The sequence below is a fragment of the Mangifera indica genome, chromosome 11 (genome assembly GCF_011075055.1).
Source record: "Mangifera indica cultivar Alphonso chromosome 11, CATAS_Mindica_2.1, whole genome shotgun sequence".
In the NCBI taxonomy this organism is placed as follows: domain Eukaryota; kingdom Viridiplantae; phylum Streptophyta; class Magnoliopsida; order Sapindales; family Anacardiaceae; genus Mangifera; species Mangifera indica.
Genome location: NC_058147.1, coordinates 3,643,652 through 3,668,267, shown reverse-complemented (window position 1 = coordinate 3,668,267; position 24,616 = coordinate 3,643,652). Strand labels below are relative to the sequence as shown.

The 24,616-nt window shown below is 34.4% G+C and overlaps 2 protein-coding genes, 1 long non-coding RNA gene and 1 other non-coding gene across 5 annotated transcripts; 2 read left to right on the top strand and 2 right to left on the bottom strand.

The window, feature by feature from the left end:
• Positions 1-1,853: 1,853 nt before the first annotated feature.
• LOC123230244 lies at positions 1,854-1,951 on the bottom strand. The gene has a single exon (XR_006505057.1). It is a non-coding gene; the product is annotated as a small nucleolar RNA snoR8a (small nucleolar RNA).
• A 7,872-nt stretch (positions 1,952-9,823) lies between these two features.
• On the top strand, positions 9,824-20,629 carry LOC123229011 (pre-mRNA-processing protein 40A-like). 2 transcript variants are annotated; one of them, XM_044654562.1, is made up of 27 exons: positions 9,824-10,015; positions 10,611-10,676; positions 11,225-11,563; positions 11,642-11,827; positions 12,119-12,192; positions 12,277-12,346; positions 14,053-14,105; positions 14,193-14,250; positions 14,342-14,715; positions 14,810-14,882; positions 15,042-15,140; positions 15,274-15,342; positions 15,426-15,503; positions 15,700-15,786; positions 15,882-15,916; positions 16,003-16,108; positions 16,268-16,348; positions 16,450-16,596; positions 16,675-16,791; positions 16,930-17,028; positions 18,065-18,112; positions 18,185-18,277; positions 18,488-18,595; positions 18,928-18,992; positions 19,110-19,212; positions 19,644-19,949; positions 20,022-20,629. In XM_044654562.1, exons 2-27 carry the CDS (start codon positions 10,644-10,646, stop codon positions 20,154-20,156), a joined length of 3,036 nt encoding a protein of 1,011 aa, XP_044510497.1. In that variant the 5' UTR covers positions 9,824-10,015; positions 10,611-10,643; the 3' UTR covers positions 20,157-20,629. The 2 variants fall into 2 exon arrangements, 1 of the variants encoding a protein (XP_044510497.1); XR_006504784.1 differs by having other exon boundaries at positions 19,171-19,212.
• Positions 20,630-22,197: 1,568 nt separating this feature from the next.
• Positions 22,198-23,978, bottom strand: LOC123229009. The gene is made up of 3 exons (XM_044654561.1): positions 23,264-23,978; positions 23,035-23,140; positions 22,198-22,962 (listed from the first exon to the last, which is right to left on the bottom strand). Exons 1-3 carry the CDS (start codon positions 23,771-23,773, stop codon positions 22,409-22,411), a joined length of 1,170 nt encoding a protein of 389 aa, XP_044510496.1. The 5' UTR covers positions 23,774-23,978; the 3' UTR covers positions 22,198-22,408.
• Positions 23,979-24,023: 45 nt separating this feature from the next.
• LOC123229010 lies at positions 24,024-24,581 on the top strand. Its single transcript, XR_006504783.1, has 2 exons — positions 24,024-24,253; positions 24,348-24,581. It is a non-coding gene; the product is annotated as an uncharacterized LOC123229010 (long non-coding RNA).
• Positions 24,582-24,616: the final 35 nt, after the last annotated feature.

Here is a 24,616-nt window from a genome sequence, read left to right as displayed (position 1 = left end):
AAATGAATTTTGAATTTATGTTTTTAAGTTTGGGTATTTTTGCTTTTACTCTTTTAAGTCAGTGAGAAGTTTATGCGTTAGAGCATTGAGAGGACCGGGAAAGGATGCACCTTTGGTATACCAATTATCGTGCCCACGGTAAACGCTGGGTAGAGAAGTATTTTAACAGCTAACGATTTTCTGTGGATGGCAGAAAAAATCGACATTGGCTGGTGCATGCTGAAGTAGAGACGGCAAAGACGGTTCTACCACCGCCTACCAAATTTCAAGCCTAAACCTTAATAGTTGAAAAAGAAATCAAAGAAAGAACTGGGGTTGATAATTGGGGAATCTGTCTGGATTAATTGAACGGAAAATCTCTGTGATACAACGACGGGACTAGAATCCAGATTCTCTCTGAAAATTCTATTACCCCACCAATTTTACTAGCCGTGGATCACATCTCACTCTCTTTCCACATGCAAACGTAAATTAAATGGATTCCTTACCAGACATTCAGTCATTCCATTGGGGACAAATTATTACTGTACCGTCTTGTAAGACAAAATAAACGACGGTTTGCTCTGTACATTGATTTTCAACGGCATCTTTGGAATTCATATCAAACAGACATGCAACAGCGAAAATTTGTGTTTGTGCTCCCCAGATGTGGGCGTTCTACTTCATCTGTGAATATTATAGTTCTATCAATATTTGCGGGAAGGGCCCGCCTCAGCTATCATTCGTCTCCGTCTATTCAGCCTCATTGCCGTCCCATGGATTGAGCCTATAAGCCATGGGCTCACAGATGGTTATTTAAACAAGTTCATTAAACATTTGGAGGCATTATGATAAACTTCTCACGTATATATTAAATGGGCCAGGCCATGAAGTGAAAATTCACAAATTCCTATCCACAAATTTTGCATAAAGCTTAACTTCTCATCATAAACATGATAGTTAATCATAAATCACAGTCCCACCCCCAAATTTTAAAGCAATTTTTTTAACAGAATCCTTCACCAACGCCATAATCATTACACCAGTTGCCAGTGGGTGAAACACTACCTTTTACAACTAAGTTAAAAAATATATCTTATATCAAAAGAGGGCAACTCGTTATTTATGAAGGTCATAAACATTAACATAGATCAATCGAAAATCACAATTCTCCAGGCACTCCAAATGAAGTACAGGCCTACAGAAAGTCAAAAAAGCAAAAGAAGGGAAGCATTCAGTACGCTGCTAAAATTTTGAACCACAATATTGTATTCCTGCCGCAGCCACTGCAACAGTAGATTTAGATGCGTCTAACCCTGCATGAAACATTAGATTCACAATCTCTATTGTTTTATGTTTAACTCCAATGCATTAAAATTTACATAAACTGAATACAAGTGAAAAGGATCTAGTGGTAATCTCAATGAAAGAGTCTTTCATCCAAAATATTGCAGGTTTGAAAGTAGTATGGAGGTGTGCGTAACCCAAACCTCTAGAGTTATTCATTCTGTCAAGTCTGGGCTTTAAACACCACCAATATCATTTTAAGGAGTTGGCTAGGCACCATGGCAATTGAAGTAAGATGCGTGGTGAATTTGAGAGCCAACTCCATTATCCTCAAACTTATATTCTTAAGTAGATTCATTGCAAATCTTAATAGAAAGAAACAAAAAAATGGATAGTTTGCAGATAAAATGGAACATGATATCGATCTTAAGAACTAAATTTCAAATTTTGATATGAGAAACATTCAATTAATTGCAGCTATTCATGCCATTATTTATGAAAATTCCATCATAAAGCATAACATTACAGATCGAAAAACAGTAACAGATAAGATGCAAGCGAATTAAAAGAAATTAAAGGAAGAGGATGGCGCTCATATTCTATGGGTGTAAGCCAGCCTATCATGCCATCGCCATCGCCATAACTTATTCAACACAAGGAATTTTCTTTCAATCATCACAACCACACCTCTTTTAAATACAAATCATTCAATTAGTCGGAAAAACTAAAAAACAAATCAAAGTGACCTCCAATAATCTCTTTGAAGGATGCCACATTGAGTTTTTAAAATTGAAGCCTCCTTGGAGCTCGCCGATTATATAGAGATTACGACACTATCAAAACTTTTACCGCTCAAAACCCTAACCCTAACTGCATTATTTTTAAAGTAATCAAGATTTTACCAAGACGATGTCATATAAGTCACCACTCCGCACTAACATTTTTTTAAAGTTACATTTACGAGATTTAAAAAACCCGAAGCCCCACCCATGCCCAAAGTTCCACTAATGAACTAACTTCTGTTAAAAAGTAAGGATAAAATCGTTATTTCATTAATTATATTAAAATAATATAAAATTTATTAAATTTTCCCCCATAATTTTAAAAACTAACAACTTGACATCTACCTAAAATTTTTTAACTTTCAAAAGTAATATTCCCCCCCTCCCCCCCAAAAAAAACCTAAGGATTATTTTTCAGACATTCTTTAGCCACCATCTTCGGTAACCGACGACAAAACTTCAATCCACTACTCGTCGGCCACAAAATCTTCACTCTCCGGTGGAAGAAGAGGCGACGAAGAAGCGTCTTCATCGATTTCAGATAAATCAATGAAGAAGCATCAATTCGTTTGAATCGACGAAATCTTCATCGATTCTTCTTGAATCAACAAAGATGAGTCTCCGATGGATCATTTGGAAGCTTCGAAGGTGGCTGGTGAGATGGTGGGTTGAAGCTCTTTCTCCAGTGGGCGGAGAACCTCTGAAAAATAAACCCTAGGTTTTGGGGGGGAGAATGTTACTTTTGAAAGTTAGAAAACTTTAGACATAGGTAAATTTGTTAGTTTTTAAAATTGTAGGGCGAAAACATAATAAATTTTATATTATTTTAATATAATTAATGAAATGATGATTTTAAACTTACTTTTTTTTACAGAAGTTAGTCCATAGGTGAGACTTCAAATTTTTGAAACCCCATAAGTGTGACTTTAAGAATGCACTAAAATTTGAGGGTGAAATAGTCCTTTTTTGACCTTTTTTAAAAGGCCAAAGGACTATTTCCCACCCAAACTATGCTGAATTCTTAAAGTTCCCTCTATTAATTATGAAAATATCGTTTACCCACTCATGAACAGTTAAAATTAACGGTAGTAAGGGTAAAATCATCATTTTATATTTAATGTTAAAAATAAACTTAAATATGATTTAATTCCCCCCCCCCCTAAATTTAAAAAACTAACTTTTATCCCCTAAGCCAAGTTTGAAAAGATCACATTTTCCCCTCTAGGGTTTAGTTTCCAAACCCCTTCACTTTCTCCAGTGCCATCGCCGACCGTCTCTTCCTCTCAACGGTTTCTCTTCCATTGATGACTCGCCTCAACTCCACTTTAACCCATCCAACGTAGAGAGACGTCGTCTGAGAAGAGAAATAGTCTTCCCATATGAGATCGATCAATCTCGTCTTCGTCGTCTAGGAAGACTAATTCTCTTCCCAGACGACGTCTCTCGACATCGGATGCGTTGAGGTGGAGTTGAGGAGGGCCGTCGGTGGAGGAGAAACCGTCGGGAGGGAAAGATAACCGACGATGGCGTCAGCGAAAGTGAAGGGTTTAGAAACTAAACCCTATGGGGGAAAATACGATATTTTCAAACTTAGCTTAGGGAAAAAATGTTAGTTTTTAAAATTTTAGGGGGGAAAATGAGATTAAATTTTTAGGGGTTAAGATTTTGTTAAATTTAACCAGTCATGAGTGGATAAACGGTATTTTCATAGTTAATAAGGAAAACTTTGAGAATTCAGCATAGTTTGGACGGGAAATAGTCCTTTGGCCTTTTTAAAATCATCGTTTGAAAGACATTATGCAGCCCAGCCCATACAACCCCAGACTGCCGTTTAATTGCCATCACAACAGCCTGACCATAATTCTCTCGCACGTAAATCGTCACCCAGGTCGAAGGCGGCTTTCTTCCCTGGATAAATTTGAATTAACATTAAAATAAAGGCCAAAGGACTATTTCCCACCCAAAGTATGCGCATTTAACAAGTTTCCTCTGTTAACTTTGAAACTCTCATTTACCCACCCATAAGATATTAAAATTAACTGAGTCTATTAGTTATATCATTTTTTTAAAAAACTAATAATTTCACTTCAACCCAAGTTTAAAAAATAGTATTTTGACCCATAGACTTTCCAATTTTCAGATTCAATTTTCCGATACTATTTCTTTCTCTCCAGTGATCTCCAGGGGACAACTCTTCCTCTCTAGTATGATCTTCTTCTGACGGCTCTTCTGGGAGTTGACATGAACGAAGAGTTTTCGTCGTCGACAAAGACCTCATCTTCATCTCGACGAAGATGACTCGCCTGGAGAGAGACTGTGTTGAAGAGGAGGAGGTATTGCCCGAAGATCACTAGGTTTAAGGGGGGAAAATTAAATCAAATTTAAGTTTATTTTTTATAATGTAGATAAAATGACGATTTTATCTCTTGAAATCGTTAGTTTTAACTGTCTACGGATAAGTAAATAAGATTTTTAAAGTTAACGAGGAGAATATTAGAAAAACAGTATACCTTTGGGTGGGAAATAGTCCTTTGGCCTAAAATAAAATCATGAATCAATCATTAAATGCCAAGCTGATGGTCAACAGCAGAATGGAAAATCAAACTGTTGAAAACTAGACGTCGCTGTAAAGGATACAATAACAATGACAACGTACCTATTGAGAATGAGTTGAATGACATAGCTTAGAATTGATTTGGATCGGTAATGGTAATCACACAAAATAATAATAAAATTAATATATTTTTTAAAATATAATTAAATAATTTTAAATTAAAGATAAAATATCTAATTATATGATAATATATTATTTATATATTTAATTATATACTCAAAAATATATATGCATAATATTATCTATTAAACAATAAAACTACATATACATATTTTTTATATATAATAAAATTTAAATTAAAAATAAAATAATACCTAATCATATAATGACACATTATTTGTATATACAAATTATATATAAAAAATGGTTACTATTAATCCCTTAACCAAGTGGATTCCTTTGATAGTCCTATTATGTCGGAGTATGTATTGACTTATAAATATAAAAATCAAAACTCATATTATATAAAATTAATTAACTTATATTAAAATCTAATATATTACATTTATATATCACTCAATTTATTCACTTTTATTATATATGGAATTCTGTTATTTTAATCTTCGTTATATTATAACTCATTTTCTTACTCATCTCTTCGACATTTGGGTCTGTCATGTTTTATAATTAACGTGGGAAGAGATTTCCACAGTTAATCTTGGCTTATTTCAAACTTTGAATTCAGTTCAAGAATTTTGTTGATTAATATTCTACGTAATTACACATCACATTAAAAATGATGACAAAGAAATGAAAACATATTGTTGAAGGAGTTGAGAAGTATAAGCATGGAAAACCAACATTTGCACGGCATTTACTCGATGTTCAATTGACCAAAGAAGGTATCAAAAGGGCAGACAGAGATGGCAGTTCACCCATCCCTTTTCTCAACAACTATCATAAAATAAAACTACCCCAGTGAAGGCGTGAAATTAGACATGTGCCTTAATTACACTTCTGGTTATTTCTTTATAGGCCAAACTACTATTTCCCTCCCAAGCTATGCTGTAATGACAGTTTCTACCCTTTAACTATGGAAACACCAAATACCCACCCATAACCGGTTAAATTTAATAGAATCCTAACGCCTGAAAATTTTATCTCTTTTTGCCCCCCTAAACTTTAAAAACTAAAATTTTCTCTTAGCCTAAGTTTTAAAAAATGGCAATTTCACCTTAGGGTTTGGTTTTGAAATCTTCAGCGACATCTCCGGCTCTATTGTTGATAGTCTCTCTCTCCCGATTATCTTCTCCGATGAAGTTTTTTGTCTCTCAAAATGTCTCCGACGTCGATCAGCCCTCCAAATAAGAGGAAAGAGATCGCCGGAAGAAGAGGATGTCTCGGGAGGGAGAGGCCGTCGGCAATGGAGTCGAAAATGTCGTCGGAGATTTCAAAACCAAACCCTAAGGTGAAACTGCCACTTTTTAAAATTTAGGCTGGGGAAAAATTTTAGTTTTCAAAGTTTAGGGGGGTAAAAATACATTATATTTTAGTTTATTTTTTAATATTATAGAGAAAATGATGATTTTACCTTTATTACCGTTATTTTTAACTGGTCATAGGTGAGTATTTAGTGTTTCTATAGTTAAAGGATGGAAACTTATCATTACAGCATATTTTGGGTGGGAAATAGTAGTTTGGCCTTCTTTATATATAAAATTAACTAGAAGTCAGGCGCATTAAACCTTTCTTCGTTTTCAATTACAAGAAGAAAGGCTTAATGTGTTAAAGTTAATTAGGAATCGACTGTAATTTTGAACACCATGCTCTTATTTTTTTTTTAATTATTTTCTTTGATTAAAGGTTGCTTCGACTTTATATATACAACTTGCAGAAAAAAAATGATAAAATTAATTAAGGCCAAAATGTTTATTCCCATTTAAAGTTTACTCTATTCTCAAACTTTCATCAACAAAGTTTTAGAAACACAAATATTCATTTATCATTCAGCTTCTGTTAAAATTCTCTATTATGAATAAAGATAAAAATATTATTTAATCAGTAATATTAAAAATATAAAAATTATATCATTTTTTCTTTTTAGTTTGAAAAACTAACTATTCCTATTAAAATTAAGTTTTGAAGAGTTATATTTTCTCTTTTAGGGTTTCAAATTTATCTGATGAATGACGGTCGCTCTTTCTCTAGCCAACACTATCTCTCAATGGACGATGACCAAGGATTCATCGAATCAGACAAAACCTTCGTCTGGAATATATTCATCAAAAAAATTTAAAATCTTAGAGAGAAAAATATAACTTTTTAAAACTTAATCATATAAAAAATTATTAATTTTTCAAATCAAAAGAAAAAAATGATATAAACTATTATATTTTTTTAATATTATTGATTAAATAATGTTTTTTTATACTTAATAAAAAATTTTAACATAAATTAGATGATAGGTGAAAATTTGAATTTTTAAAATTTCACGAATAAAATTTAAAAATGCACTAATCCTTAGGTGGGATTAAGTCTTTTGGCCAAAAATTAATATTTGCAAGAAAATTATGTATTTGAAGTCTGCAGACAGACAATTCAATTAACATACGTGTTTTAGTCATATAAGCAATTGCATTTAAATTGAATATTAGTTTGTTTTTTCTTTTAATCCCAACATTCAAAATCGTCATTATTCCTTTCCCAAAGTATCCATAAATTGGCTTGAGTCAATATTTCTAAATTTGTCACTTTCTCTTGCACTCTTTTTCTAATTTCTCAACTCCAGTTCTCTGATTCATATTATATAACGTCGTTGACTTGGTCTTTTTTTGCCTCCCCTGTCTTCTCTTGATTTTTGTTTTTGTTTGTAATATACAACCTTTATATATCTATCCTAACCTCAGCTTCTGAGTTTCCAATTTGGTTATTAAAAGAAAAAAAAAAAATCGAATGAATAAGGTTTACTCGCAAAGGAGCAGTGTACCCTTTTCTTGGGAGGACGAGCCTGGAGTTGCCAAAGGGACGACAAATGAAGAGCAAGAGTGGCCAAGTCTTTCATTAAGGCTACTGCCTCCACCGCCTTGTCCCAAGGACGGCGCCAGGGTTTCACTTCATCCTATACAAATCCCTCTTCCGCCATGTGCGTTTCAGCCAGCTCCTTCGAGAAGTTCTTTTAAAAAGGGGCTTCAACAAGACCCCTTTTTTGTAGCTTTCAAGGAGTGCACCAAGACCACTACCACTACAAAATCCAAGCTATTGCCCAAAAGTTCAAGCTCAAATAATAAAAAGGGTACTTTTAATTTCTCTTGTAGGCATTCCTGTAGTGTTGTAGATGATAACTTAGTTAAGATTTCTCGGCTTCCTAGTAAGAAAGATGAAGAGAGGTGATTTCAAAATCATGGTCTGTCTTTTAAGATTTGATGTTCCATATATAATTTACTCTGATAATCCATTTCTTAATTGTTGATGTTGTTAAATTTACCCGTTTTGATGAGCAAACTGCAATGTATATGTTTACGAAGGATATGTTCTGAGAGAAAAAGATGCAAGGCTTTTTGGCAAATAAATGGAGATGAGTCACTTTTCACACTTTGTGGAGGTGGGCTAGACTCAGAACCGAAAAACCTCCAAACTCTCCGTTCTCTCACGGTTCTGTCTACCCGGAAACGTTCAAAAAGTCAATAATAACCTTAATCAAGCACTATCAATGTATATTTTACAGCGTTGCTTAATCACTTATATTATTCTTAGTGAATATGTTGTACTGATCACAAAGGCCAATGGGCTATTTCCCATCCAAGTTTTAATTTAGAGACAAATATATATTTGTGACATCAAAAAAATTCACTTAGTTTCACTTTCATCTCTTCGGTTAAATGAAGATGATTTATCATCACTGGCCGATGGATTGACATCAAAATGAAGAAAAAATTTAAACGGAAAAGTGAATTTTTCTATTGTTAACAACAAAGAGAACTTTCTTTTATCCTCGGAGAAAGAAGAAAAAACTTAGAGAGAAAAGTGAAATTTTCAAAACTTAAACCTAAAAGGAAATTATTATTTTCAAACTAAGGAAAGGAATAATATAAATTTTTAGGGTTTTTAGAGTTTTGTAATAAAATGACAATTTTACCCTTATTTCTAATAAAAAATTCTAACAAAAGTTAATTCATGAGTAAATGTTTAGGTTTTTGATATCTCATTGATGTGTATTTATCTTTTTATTAAATTTGGGTAGAAAATAGTTATTTGACTAATCACAAATTACTTGTACTTCGTAGTTGCACAGTAATTTCGACTAATGTATGATAATAGTTTCAAATCAAAATTTCAACATCTCATTCAACAAAGGGCAAATACCTTATTTTTTGATCTGAACTTTGATCAACTAGTATTAAATTTGTTAATAAAGTGTGTTAAAAATTTTATAAAGTTTGCCCCACAAAAATTTATAAAATTTTCATCCTACATCTGATTAATAATCCCATATGAAGAGTCATTCTTATTGGTTGTAGTTCATATTCATAGTAAGACTAAAACTAATCACATATATTAATTGCTTTAGTATTAATGTGAATGCAAGACTGAGCCATATCCATATTAAATTTTATTAATGATTTTTTTTGGGTCGAGCTTTTTTGGAGATTTATTCATCATTTTTTTTAACAAATGAAACCACAACAAATTGAAGTAGTCCCCACAACAAATGATTTGTTCTTTGTAGGCTTGTAATTGTCTAAATAAAAATGTCAAATGTGTTAGTGTTGCCCTCCTCCGAATCCCCACAACACTAGACTTTTGTTGATTTGACTAAATCTATTCGATCTCATCAAATTGAGATGCTTGAAGCTTACCACCATGAGAGATTGTAGAAGAAAAATGTTGTAACTGGCTTGTTTTCATTGATTTCGTCATTATGAACCACCTAGATCTCGCTGGTGTATGAAATTGATTAGAGATGTTTGGTCTCACCTTTAAATTACATTCATGCCTTTAAATTTAACTGACAAAATCAAATGGTAAGTGAGAATATAGATTTTGTAAACTTAGAGGACGGAAACGATGGCTCATCAAAGTTTGGGTGCGAATAGGAGTTTACAAAAAGAGGGCCAATTTCGGTTCACCCAAGTTTAATTCAAGCCCCCAGTATACCGGATCGATCAAGCTGGTTATCAATAACGAAATTTTGACGTCCGAATAAGGCTATAATTGGAAAAGCGAAATAGTAAACAAGAACGATAAAATTTTTCCCTGGCTCTTTCCAGCGAAAAATCCCCATTTCCGTTTTTCCTTTCTTAAACCCTAAGACCTGACCCGAGCTACTATATTACGGTGACACATCTCAGCCTCAAGGACTGCATAATATTTATCACAACTCATTGTTCTCCGTATTTCCCCCTCCTTATTTTCGGTAATTGTTAGTTTATATTTTTATTTTCCTCCAGTGAAAGAAAGATGTTTTTTCTTTTTTTATGTTGCAATTTACTTGAACACTACTGGGTTGCCGGGAGAAGATACATGTGTAAATGCGGGGAATTGAATTATAGGTTGCTTGATATCTCAAAAATTTCAGGACTTGTGAACAATATAACGTAGTATTACATTCTTTGGTATCTTGGTGAGAAGAATTGTAATGCAATATAGTGATACTATGGGTGCGTATTTTCTTAGTTGATTTTTGGTGTCTGATATGTTATAGTTTATCTGCTACGTAATTTAGGTAGAAGAACTCTGAATTCATTCGACTGTCAAAAAATTCTTTTGATATGGTTACCTACCTTTGTTAAAATGTTGATACCATGCTTTTTGCACAATGGCACTTGTTAACCGATTAGATTTAATGGATATTTTTATTGTTAAGAGACAGTTGCGAATCATTTATTATGGTGACTTAATTATTTTTACTCTGCATTTTTTTCCTTTTACTGGTGGCTCTATAACAGAGCATTATTTTGTAGAGATTTCTTGATAAGAGGATTTTGATGATAACTTTTTGTCATCTGCAGCTCCACGGGGAGGCTTGCCTATGTGCTGGAGTAATGGCCAATAATCCTCAATCCTCTGGAGCACAGGTAGTTCTAAGCTCTGAAGAAGTTTCAGCTTGAGAAAAACTTATTTAAGTTTATGTGTACCTATTGACACTTGGTCAGTGTAATAGTGACTGATTGAGGACTGGCCGTTGTTCCATATAATATGTCAAAATTTCTCATTCTTGCTTAGTTTTTGGGCTTTTTAATGAGTTTATTCTAAATTGATTCAGTTATTATGCATCTCTCAGGGGATCAATCCTGATCACTGTGTTTAATATGCTTGAAACCTTTTCTTTTTGGACAAAAGTGTGTGATTTTTATTTGATTATTAACTTTGGCCAGCTCAAATCTGATTTCTAGAGACGAGTTTGACTGCCATTTCTTGGTATTCCCAATATTAAACCCTTCTACACGCATAAAGCTGATTATTTCTCTAGCTAGTGTGTGTGCATGCCTGTGTTTCTGTTCTTGTGGACTCTTCTACCTCCCGCTTTTGGATAGTGTTGGCTGATACTTATCCATGCAAGTAATTCTTTTGCCATGTTGTGTTTATGGTTAATGCTTTATCCTTTATGTGCCTTTCATTATAGTTTCGACCAGTTCTTCCAACACAGCAAGGTCAATCATTTATTCCAGCAGCTTCACAACAGTTTCGGCCCGTTGGACAAGGTATTTCCTCTTCAAATATTGGGATGCCAAGCATACCTAGTCAGCAGGTGCAGTTTTCACAACCAATGCAGCAGTTTCCTCCAAGGCCGAATCAGCCTGTTCATGCATTGCCTTCATCACAAGCTTTACAAGGATCATATGTCCAAACTAATAGGCCTCTGACAGCTGGCACACCTCAGTCACAGCACCCAGCCCCTACAATGAATAATCAGATGCCTGGTTTAGGTGTCCCTGGAATGCCTCTCTCTTCATCTTATACTGTAAGATCTCACAGTCTAATCTGTTTGTTTTTCTGGATTATGATTTGCATTTCTTTTGATGGTTTTGCATTGTTTCAGTTTGTGCCATCTTCTTATGGCCAATCGCAGAATAATGCAAGTGGATCATCCCAGTTCCAACCAATGCCTCAAATGCATGCACCTGGCGCACCTGTAGCTGGTCAATCATGGGTGGCGTCTGTGAATCACAGTGCGCCAGTACAACAGACTGGTCAACAAACATCAACTGTTTCTTCCACAGATACAGTTAGTATACTAAGTTATTAAAATGTCTGTTGTTTGGACAGAATTGTTATTTGGGGTAGATAATGTCCAAGGGGGTTCATGATGTCATAGTAAGATATGCAAATTCAGTCTCATTTCAGGTGTAGATGATCCAACTGGGGGCTGCTCATATTTTTTAAATTTATGTTAGATTCAGTCATATTCTTAAATTTATATTTTATTTTTCTTTTGAGCATTGTGCTTGTCAATTTGTTTTTATATTCCCTGTGGAATCTGTATATGGTTTAATTGTACAATTTCGTTGAATATCAGGTAACACATGTTCCTAGTGTTACTCAGGCTTCTACCTGTGATTGGCAAGAGCATACTGCAAGTGATGGAAGAAGGTAATTTTCACTGTATATACTGGTAACGCACATTGTCTTTTCTTTTCTTTGCTTTCTTAATACATGATGCACATATTTTTCCAGATATTATTATAACAAGAGGACTAAACAATCTAGCTGGGAGAAGCCTTTGGAACTGATGACACCAATTGAGGTGAGTTGTAGTTGCCTGTATAAAATTTTTGGAACTCATTTAAGCCGCCTTCTCGTGCTAGTCATACATACCATTCATATACTTAAGTATTCCACATCTTGGTAGTTGTGTAAACCATGTTCCTTTTAGTGGATGTTGACAATTGAAGTGATGGTTGAATTGAGCAAAAATGTTTTATTTGAGTTTTTCATTTTCCTTGCATGTTTTTCCACTGGTTTGTAGACATCATGGCAAGTCTGGAGAAATTTAATGACTGCTCTATATGCTCATTATGAAGGTGGGCTTTCACTTTCTCAAGGCAGGCAACATTCTGCTATGTGGAATTGGTGTATGGTTTTGCCTAATGAATGCTGAGTAGTAATGCTTGCTTTTTTCTGCTTTATTACTTTTAAAGTTTTGGGAGGAGGATACTATTTTTTTACTTCCATCATGGAAGTTTTCTGCTTCTATGAGGATTTGCCTCATACACATATTATTGTTATCTTTCTTTTGTTGCTTATTTGATGGTCACTTCCCGCTTGAATTATGTACCCAATAAATGCGGTAGTTCCATACTGCCTTTAGAGATTGATAAGAAGAAATACCTATTTTGTGAACATTTGTGTTTTTTCATTTGTATTTGGGATCTTTGTGTTTAATTTTTACCCGTTACATGGTCTTTGTGAACGTTTTGATATGTTTCATGTCAGTCTGTAAAGATTTCCCCAAGTACACAATGCTACTGATTTAAGGTATGAATGCTAAGTCAAGGCTGCTTGTCATTTCAAGTGTTGTTTAAGCAAATTATGATTGCCATTCCTGTTTCAATCCTTTTTATTGTCTTTTTCTTTAACAAATTGTCAGTATTCTCTGCCATAATTTTACCATCTTCTGATGATTTCTTTAATTCATCAATCAAATGTATCCTCCAGTTACTGGGTTTTGTATGAGATATATAAAGTTCAAAATCTAAGTGAAACAGGAAGAATATAATTTTTAGAGAACACAGGTTGATGTTACTTGATGATGCTGCCACATGTTACTTAAAACTTTGATATGGTTCTCTGCATTATTGAAGGGATATTAGATGAACTCTTGTTTAAGTTTACATGAGAATACTGCTATATGTTTAAACATTTAATGCAGTTTTATAGTTTGAAGAAGACTGCCTCAAGGAATATCATTTGCGTTTATTGGGATTGTATAGTTACATGCCTTTTGTGTAGTAGATCGAGGGCCCAGAGCACTAGAAAGATCATATATTGGATAATTATTTTGTTATCTTCTGCTAGTTTTGATCATGTTTCTGCTATTACCAGTTGTTATACTTGTTTTGATGGGCTGTGGAGTTATCCTGTTGGAAGATTATTTTCCTTAAATAAAGCTGTAAATTTGAGGTCCCTAATATTTGATAGAAATCATGAGTTTTTGCAAACAATTTTAAATTTTCATATACACATTTTTTTCTTTTATTAACATTTTCACATAGGATTGCTGGCTGTCTGTAGACATTGGCAGTAGTGTTAAAATCACTTTGTTGTAACAGATACGCTTATTTTTTCCATCTCTTCCAATTTTCTAAACTCCTTTTAACGGACCTTTTCATGTACTTATGTTTCCTTCCCGACAGTGTACTTGTTATCATTGTGACATGATATTTATTATTCATGTAATTATTTTCTCATATTACTTTAATATTTTCACTTGATAATTTTGTATTATAACAGAGGGCAGACGCTTCAACTGTTTGGAAAGAATTCACAACTCCAGAGGGAAAAAAGTGTGTTACTCCTTATACACTATCTTCTAGTTAATATCTTTTCCATTTAGACACTATCTGTACATAACCTCAGGATTTGTTTTGTAGGTATTATTACAACAAAGTTACAAAGCAGTCTAAGTGGTCAATACCTGAGGAACTGAAGGTTTTAATTTATTTTTAGTGGTCTTTTACCTATTATTTCTTTTCCCTCACCTTTTGCATGTCTGACCTATTTTAAAAATATTTGTTTCCAGCTAGCCAGGGAACAGGCCCAGGTGGCAGCTAGCGAGGTAACCCAATCAGAATTGGGAGTGAATTCTAATGGTTCTGCTGCTGCTGCTGTTGCTGTTTCCTCAGCTGAAACACCCAGTGCAGCCATTTCAGTTAGCTCAAGTACTTCATTGGCCTTATCTGCTGTGGCTTCTAGTCCGGTTCCAGTAACACCTGTTGTTGCTGTGACTAATCTTCCTCCCGTGATAGTTTCTGGGTCGTCACACATTCCTGTTGCACAGTCTGCTGAAGCAATTGCCACTGCCATTCAACCTTCAATAGTGACTCCATTAAATGTTGTTGGTTCAGGATGTACTAACGTGCCTCCTGGTTCGGTCAATGCCAAAACAAGTGTAACGTATGCCATTTTACTTCTGTAATTTCTAATGATTACATATGGTTCACGTATAATCATGGATGGGATGCTATCTTATGCATTCTGATGATTACAGTGGTGGCTTTGGAAATTTCATGCCCCAAGATGCTGTAAATTCTGTAGATGGAGCTTCTATTCAGGATATTGAGGTTTGGGCCATTTTTATTGAAGCTGTTGAATTGTGGACTTTTTGAATAGCATGTTGCAGACAGAAACAAATAAAACTGGCTTACAAGCTTTTTGCTGTGCAGATCATGAAGCAAAACAAGTTTTCTTTAGTTGACTGTTTTTCAAATTGTTATTGGCAGGAAGCGAAAAAAGGAATGGCAGTTGCTGGAAAAGTCAATGTGACTCCTGCAGAGGAGAAAACACCCGATGATGAACCTTTAGTTTTTGCCAATAAGCTGGTACTTTAGATACCTAGAAATTTGTTTGTTATCGAACATATTTTTCAAGAATGGGCGGACTCTGATATTCTGACATTGTCAGCTTTCGTTCCCTTCTTATTTGGTAAGTTTTTAAACTATTTTCTTTGCGTAGGAGGCAAAAAATGCTTTCAAAGCTCTTCTTGAATCTGCAAATGTGCAGTCTGATTGGACTTGGGAACAGGTTATTTAACTTTATCTTTTTCCTATTCCCTCTATGTTTTTTCTTTTGTAAACACTTTTTATTGATATAGAAATTTAGTATAGGCAATGAAAGAGATAATTAATGACCAAAGATATGGAGCTCTGAAAACACTTGGTGAGCGTAAGCAAGCATTTAATGAGGTAAACTTTGCTTACTGCAACAGCTTGTAATGAGTTCTTCTCTTCTTTTGGTATAAATAGACAGGTTATATTAAGTTAAAATCAGAGTTGAATGACCAATGTCTACCTGCTTTTTAAGAATTAAATTTCCTGTATCAACAAAATTACCATTTTTATTCTGATTCAAAACTGCTTTATCTATTATTATTCTTTTTAGTACTTGGGTCAAAGGAAGAAGCTGGAGGCTGAGGAGAGGCGAATGAGGCAGAAAAAAGCTAAGGAGGAATTCACAAAGATGCTTGAAGTATGTTGCGTGCAGTTCAGACTGACCTTGTTTCTCTTCCCTAATTTATTTGTTTGCTTGATGTGATGCTCTTTTTGGTGGCTTGATCTCTGCAGGAGTCCAAGGAGCTTACATCTTCTACAAAATGGGGGTACAAGTCTTCCCTTTGCCATACGAACTTTTATATTCCTGTGGTCTTTATATGCTAAGTAACACTAAAGCTTTTTACCTCTGCAGCAAGGCTGTAGCCATGTTTGAGAATGATGAACGGTTCAAAGCTGTTGAACGAGTTAGAGACCGGGAGGATCTTTTTGACAACTACATGGTGGAACTTGAGAGGAAGGTATGAGTTATCTGCTTCTATAGAATTTTTTTTATTAGTAAATGTGCATATGGATCCCAAATATGGGGTGTGTAGTCGTCTGAATGGGTAGCTGTGATTGGTAATCTGTATGTTGCTTAGAACGCTAATCTTTACAGTTTGGCATTGATAATAATCCAGGAGAAGGAAAAGGCTGCAGAGGACCACAGAAGGAATATAGCAGAGTACAGGAAATTTCTTCAATCGTGTGATTTTATTAAGGTACAATTTTGAAAATAAGGATTATAATCTGCTTTGTTTTAAGAAAAATTTTCCATGATTGATATTCTTGGATACCATCATGATTTGTTTTTCATTTGCAGGTGAACAGCCAGTGGCGAAAAGTTCAGGATCGCTTAGAAGATGATGAGAGATGCTCGTGTCTTGAAAAAATTGATCGCTTGCTGATTTTCCAGGACTACATTCGTGATTTGGAGAAGGATGAAGAGGAACAAAAGAAGTTACAGAAGGTAGTGATCTTCCTGGATGATGTATTTAATTCTCATATGGTTTATGTCCTATCTTTTAAATTTTGGACCAAACATAAGGAACAAGTGAGGCGAACTGAGCGGAAAAACCGTGATGCATATCGGAAGATGATGGATGAACATGTTGCTGGAGGCATTCTTACAGCCAAAACTCAGTGGCGTGATTATTGTTTAAAGGTACTCTGTTATTAAGAGCTCCTTAATATATTAGTTGGGTGGCAAGGTACTGCAATACCCTGCCAAAAATATAGAGAAATAATTAAAAGAATTTAAGGAGTTTTTTCATTCGTTTTGTAATTTATATTTTTAATTTAGGTTAAAGATTTTCCCCAATATCATGCTGTTGCATCAAATACCTCTGGCTCAACCCCTAAAGATCTGTTTGAGGGTGTTGCCGAAGAATTGGAGAAGCAGGTAACCTTTTTGATATGTGTAGAAATACCTGATAAAGTAATGTATTAACTCTTGCTCCCTATGAAGGCAAACTTCTCTATTGAAACTAAATTAATAATCTCTAATGACTCTGATGGTTGAAGGATAGGTGTATGCTCTGGGTTTTTGGTTCTTTGCACCCTTCTTTTTTTTTCTTTTTGATCTAGAGATGCTGGGTTCAGTTCCCAAATTATGTGCTTTGACCTATTGACTTAGATTGCTTTTGGTTGCTTTTAGTTCCCAAGCGCTTTTTTGGGGTGGTGATGTGCGGTTGCATTAAGTTCTAGGTCTAATCTTGTAAGTTGTGCACTAGTTAAGTTCAGCTTGAATTAAAGATTCAAGGATTTGTCAGTGTGTTTTTCTGAAACCAGCTACCAAGCAACCATGTTTAACATACAGCTTTTCTTGAGCCATCCCTTGGTCTACAATGTTTCAAGTCAGATGAAGGTTATTTAGTTTCCTAGAAATTTGGTGCTTCTGTGGAAGTGTTATGTTGCACCAGGTTAAACCAGTGCTGTTTTCTCTTTCTAAAGCTAGCTTAGAAGCATTTTATTTTGCTAATTAGCTGACTGATCAAAGCCAAACTAGCATACAAATGAACTGGACTTATTGGAGCCTAACCTCTAATTTTCTGTCCTGATTCAAAGAAAAGTCATGGTTTCAATGGTTTATATCCATTTGTCTGAATTCCTTGACCTAGATGATCTCTTAAATGTTTACTGTTTTGCTCATATATGTTGCATATGCACATTGATTATTGGAATTCAAGCTTCATTTTCTCTATAAAAGAAAAATAAATTGTATGAATTCTCATGTGGTTCACAATTTTTATCCCAATTCTAGAATATAAAATCTCCTTAATCAGTGTTCCCAGCAACTCTACTGACGTGACTTGTATTGGAATACTAATTTATAATTTGTTTTAATTCTTGCATTATCTTTTTGTGTGGAGTTATCTGAATTTGCAAGTTTTCATGTTTGGATGTGGTTTAATTTCTTTTATTTTCCACGTTGTCAGTATCATGAAGACAAAGCTCGTATAAAAGATGCAATGAAATCAGAGAAGGTAACAGCTATAAATCGAGTGTTTTGTTGTCTTCTTTCAATACAACCTTAATGTCAATCATGCTTTTCTTAGGTTGCCATTGCCACAACATGGACGTTTGAAGACTTTAAGGCTGCTGTTTCAATAGATTTGGGTTCTCCAAAGATTTCAGATATCAACTTTAAGGTATTTCTTTCTGGTGTGGCTGTGTAATATTTAAGTGCTTTCCGTCTTCCGATTTATTATAATATAAAACAGCATTGCAATGGTATTATTTGAAGTTTACCTGCTTTTTATGACTGATTTATGCACATGTAACTTCTACAGTTTTCTTGGTTTCATATTTGATTATCCACTATTTATCCTTATAGAGTATGATATTCTTTTTTGTTAAAGCTTGTTTACAAGGAGTTACTTGACAGAGCAAAGGAGAAGGAGGAAAAAGAGGCTAAAAAGCGCTTGCGACTTGCTGATGACTTTACTAAACTATTGTATACTTACAAGGTATGGCAAAACTGCTTTTTAATATCAGAGCAGCTTATATCATAAGAATACTTAACTCAAGTTGATTCCCAGGTTTTTTTATCCCTATTTGTGTATTAAAAAAATTTGGCACACCCCAAAGCTTAAAGTTTCTCATAAAAGAAAAAAAACCTGATGTGGCACTGCCATATCACTTATGACATCATCATATCATCTATGTGGCAGTTCTAAAACAGTTTGTTTATCAATAGGGGTGGAAAATTCAAGATTGAACAGAATAGTTTCCAATTTTTAATACTTGGACTTGGCAAGTCCTGCCATGCTAATTTTTTTATTATTGTGCTGCCTTGTAGGAAATAACGGCATCTTCTAATTGGGAAGAATCCAAATCACTTTTTGAAGACAGTGAAGAGTACAAGTATTGCATTTTCTTATATGATGGTTTTTACATGCTGAATTTTGGGATTCAATAAATTTAATGCGAACTATCCTTTTTTTTTTTTGTTATTGTTTTTTCTGTGCATGTGCCTCTTAGATTGATTGTGGAAGAGAGCTTTAAGAGACAGATCTTTGAGGAATACATTTCTCACTTGCAGGAAAAGGCTAAAGAAAAGGAACGCAGGCGTGAAGAAGAAAAGGTACCTGAATTTTTGTTAAATGTCTTTAAAATAGTTGGCTGAATCCTTTATGTTCATTTGATGTGGCTATTATATTCTTTTGTATTATTGATTAATCTATTGGGGATGTTGTAATGACATCCTGTTCTTATAAAAATAGATAGGACATCTGATTCAATGGTGGATGACCTGTCAGTTGAGTCACTTTGATTAATCTTCTTTGCAAATTAATTAAAGACCTTTATTTTAAGGGATTTGTCATATTAAGTGGTGTCTAAGAATCTCAAACACCCAGTCGCAGATTTTATTGCTGGATAGGATTACACGAGTGTTTGGAAAGATTGGTTTCCTGTTTAGATTGGAAAGATTGATTACACGATGTTAATTTCACTTCCCCCTCTTTGCTTCTTTGTGATCTTTTTGATGAATTAAAAGAATTGATGGTTATGCAGGCTAAAAAGGAGAAAGAGAGAGAGGAGAAAGAGAAACGAAAGGAGAAAGAGAAAAAAGAGAAGGATAGAGAACGTGATAGAGAAAAGTGGAAGGAACGAACAAACAAAGATGAAACAGATAGTGAAAACGTAGATCCAACTGATGGCTACAGCCACAAAGAGGAGAAGAAAAAGGAAAAAGACAAAGATAGGAAACATCGGAAACGGCATCATAGTGCTGCTGATGATGTGAGCTCGGATAGGGATGAAAGAGAAGATTCTAAAAAGTCTCGCAGACATGGTAGTGACCGTAAAAAATCTAGAAAGGTATATATAATTGCTTATGATTGTATGGCTAACTTGTGCAAAATGTATTGATTTTCTTCTGAATCTTGGCAGCATGCTTATACACCTGAGTCAGACACTGAAAGCCGGCATAAAAGACACAAAAGAGAGCATCGGGATGGTTCTCGTAGAAATAGTGGTTATGAGGAGCTTGAGGATGGGGAGCTTGGTGAAGACAGTGAGATCTAGTTCACTATTTCCCCATTTACCTAAAGCACTAACACCAATGCATCAGCAAGATATATGCATCTTTTATAATGATATTTCTGGATATAGTTTTCTACCTTATTTTTCATGCGTTGAATTCCAGCTGACAATTTTCTTTTATGCATAAATTTTGCTTAAAATTATATTTTTGTTGAATGATGTAGGGGTTCACCTAAAGAACTGCTTCGTTAATAGGATGTACAAAAAATTGCTTTATTGTTTTTGTGTTAGGAACATTGTTCAGGTGCAAAATAGGTCACAAGTTAAATGTTGTGTTGCTCAGAATAATCCCATGAAAGGAGCATCATGGCATTTTGAGAAGGGATGTCGAAATTGAGCTGAATTTTGTTTTCTTTTGGAGGGTATAGATGGAAATGATTATTTTATTGTAATTCTGAAACCCAGTTGTTTCTATTGTTGTAATTTTAAGCAGCAGCTTTAGTTTCAACCATGAAGGAAATCTCAGATATGCTGGAGGGTACAATTTTGCTATTGCCTATATTGTGTTATGTTTGAACGGATAGATTAGATCATGTTCTTTGAGCAAATTAGCGGATAAAAAGCAGAGAAGCTGAAAAAGGAAGTTGGAGATAGGCTAAAATGGCGTTATCAGTGTGGTCATTAGTTTTCAAATCAATGTTGGTCCCAGGAGCATGTGTGGGAGAGACAATGTTACTTTCGCACTAAATGGATAGCATGCACACCATCAAATTGTCGACTTCTTTAATCGAAGTTTTATTTTCTGTTGTTTAAACATCACCATCTCCCATCAATCATGCCAAAAATAAACGTAATTGTAATCTGCCTCTGTCAATTGATCTGATGAACCAGAAGTCGCCATGTTAAGTATGCCAATTCCATAAGGCCAAAGGACTTATTCCCGCCCAAAGTTTGTTGCATTTGCAAATCAGTATCTTGTAAAGTATTAAAAATTCTAACATTCATTTATGGGTGGTTAAAACTAACAGAAATAGTTAAGTTTCAATGGGTAAAATCATCTTGTTGGGTGGAAATATATTAAAATAATAAAGTATTATCTATTTTTTCTTAGGTTTAACCTTTAAACTAAATTTTAAAATGTTATATTTTTCTTTCTTTTTTCTACATCGTTACTGGCTGATTTTCCTCTCTCTCCTTGTTGACGCTAGAAACCATAACAAATCAAACCACTTCATTATGGTTTCTAGCGCTAGCAAAGGGGAGAGAGAGGGAAGCCAATCGATGACAGTGTTGGGAAATGAAAGGAAGAAAAAGAAAGAAAATCTAGGTAAGAAAATATAACATTTGAAAGTTTCATCCTGAGAAAAATTATTAATTTTTTAAATTTTGAGGAAAAAATAAATAATGTTAACTGATTCCGTTAGCTTTAACCATCTAATGTTTAGGATTTTAATATTTAATGAATATTGATTTAAGAATGTAACATACTTTAAGTGGGAATAATTCCTTTGGCCATTCATTACGGCAACTCTTGTGACAGTAGTAGTCATTTATGCTACCACTTATTCAACATGTTTATAAGCTATTTCTATTCTCATTTCATCGACTGTTGTATCTTTCAAAGTAATTTTTTTTTTTTTACAGTACCCTCGTTATGCAGCAAAGGTAATAAGAATTCTCAATATCAATGTAAATAGTTATGCTATTATATCTAATCAGGGTTAGACCCAAATTGAGTCAATTTAGTTTTATTTAAATTCGTTTAATTTGAATTCAAACCAAATTTTTATTTTTCAAATTAAGTTAAATTTGAAGTGAAGAAAGTTTAGTTTGGTCTAACTCAAGAGATACGTAGATAACTCAATTCGGTTTGAACTTGACTCATGACTTGATTCAAATTATATTAAATAATTGTTAAATCGACATCGTTTTATCATTATTAGATAAAATGATATCGTTTTGCTAATGAATTACAAATTTGAATTATGAATTTGTCACATATTTAAATCATAAATTTAAGTTAAACTCAAACTGAATCATTTGCATTCCAACCGAACTCATATCACTTTTAATTTTAGCTCGATGAATTCAAATTAAACTTTTTTCATTGAAATCAAACTCAAACTATAGAGTGTTGGAGCTTCGTTTGGTTCATATCCACCCCAACTTGTGATTCACCATTGACTTTTGTGCAGTATCCTGGCAAGCCATTAAAAAACTTGAAAGAACATACCATACCATATTGAGAATATTAATGCCGAAAATTAATGGACTGGAAAGGAGCATATGCAAGTTTAAAATTTTGAAAAATAAATTATTTCTGTAACAATTTGATCTTTGATCTCTTCCATTATAGCATCTCCAATCTCCAACGCAATGTCCCTCACCTCTGCCTCAATATCATTCCATTCTTGTACTGAATCATGGATATCTGCATTCAGTAGTCGTGTTAAGTTGAATCCATCAACTGAGTGTTTTCCCCATTCCTTAATTTTCCCACATACGAGATTTCCAAGCAATTCAGACCCCAAAAATTCTTTCTTGTCTTGCTGCCCTGTCTCTTTTCCACGGCTCTCCAAAACTTCTCTCACGCAATCAAATAGAAGTTGCTTTGTTTGTTGTACCACCTTTTTGGATTTGAGGAATTGTGAGGTGGGTTTAGAGTGGACAAGTTCCAGTGTTTCTGCTGCACCTGCACAATTTGGCTTTTCAACAGCTGAGTGAAAAAGTAGTCTCCAGAAAGAAGCCGATAGAATGGACTCCTCTGTTATTTTCTTAGCGAGTGTGATGCAAGTTCTTGATGGATTCTGTTCTTGAATTTTGCCTAAACCGTGTCTTGCTGTTTTAACTTCAATAAACAAAGTGAATATAAGATCACAGAATTGAAGATTATAAGCTGAAAAAATCTGGTAACACTTACCGGATGAAGAACCCCTAGAAGAACGTAATTCTTGCGGCACGGATACAGGGCTTATCTGTTTACTCTCTTGTACGCATCTCCATCGAAGCTTTCCTTCTGCAACAGCCTGTTAGCTTTGTCAGTAATTTAATTGATTTGATTGTTCTTAGAAAAGGGTTCTAACAAAATTAAATTTTATACGAAATGATCCAAGAAAACTTAAGAAGAAACATAGATTTTTTTTTTCTACCTCTTTATCTCCTGGATTCCAGAGTTCGAAAGACTGAGAAGTATTTTCAACAAATGAAAAATCATTTTTCTGCACTGAAGTTGATGTTTCTTCTACCTCGCTGTCTGAGCATGAATTGAAAACCGTTGCGCTACTGGCAGTGGAAAATCCATCTGGCTCTGCAACTTCTTGGCCATCCCCGGCCATCTCAGTAACACTAAATTTACTATTTCTTTTATCATTATTCTTAATTCTTTGCCTGTTGTTAATGGATGTAAACTTGTTATATGCAGCTCTCAATACCTTGAAAAACTGTGGAGTACCCTTTCTGCTTTTATTTGGACTAGTATTACCTGAACCCTTCAAAGACTTGAGTAAATTTCCCTGGCTGAAGCTGGTACTTCTTCCAGAACTCAAGTTCTTTTCCTGATACCCTCTTTCTGATAAGTAAATCTCTAGTATGAAAGGTTCTTGTTGCTCTTGAAGGAATTGCCCGAGTTGCTTAACTACTTTAGGTTTTGTGGTGGCCATTATAGCAGTGGTATGCTCAGATTGAAAATGAAGATGTGGGGTGCAAATTAACTGTTTGAGTACAGGAGAAAAAAAATAAAGATGAGACGATGCAGTTGCAGGTGTAGTAAATGCTAAAGACAAAACATATCTGTCAGTTTGGTACTGAAGAAGAACAAAAGCAGAAGGGAAATTAGGTATTTAAGGCTTTCAGAGAGTGGGAAGAGGGAGTCCAAACACTTGTTTCAGAAGTATTAGCTATAAGATTTGTCTCTTGTGCAGGTTGTCCAGAGCCAGTAACTATTTCTGAAGAATTCGTAACAAATTGAGTGCTATTCATTTGTGTTCCGTAGATTGGTTTCCATGGTAAAACAAAGTCACTCTCAAATAATTGGATAAACATTCCAAAATATTTTTCCAGTAATTTTTATGAAAAAGCTCACAGGACCAGAGCCTTAGAACAGAGATATAGGCTTACTTTATGCACAAAAGCGAAAATGGGTGAGTAGAAAAGTTGTTTTCTTTTGTTGTTTTATGGAACTTTTATCTTAGTCAAGACACAGAGCTGATACGCCATTGGAATGTGATCAAGCAGGTGGGTTCCTTCAGGAGCATAATTTCTAAAAGTGGGATTGTTAGACCTACAAAATCCAAACATTAATTGTGAGAGAATGAACGGTCAAAAAGCTACTAAGGATCCCTCTGCATAATTTACAATGTCTAAATGGCTTGGTTGACCCGCCTTTATGTGTAGATTTTCTGGCTCTTATGTTTAACATTGTATGCCATTGAATCATATGATAAAATCAATCATTTTTCAGTCTCAAAATCCTTGTCTTTGTCGTTAAAAATTCTTTCACTGTG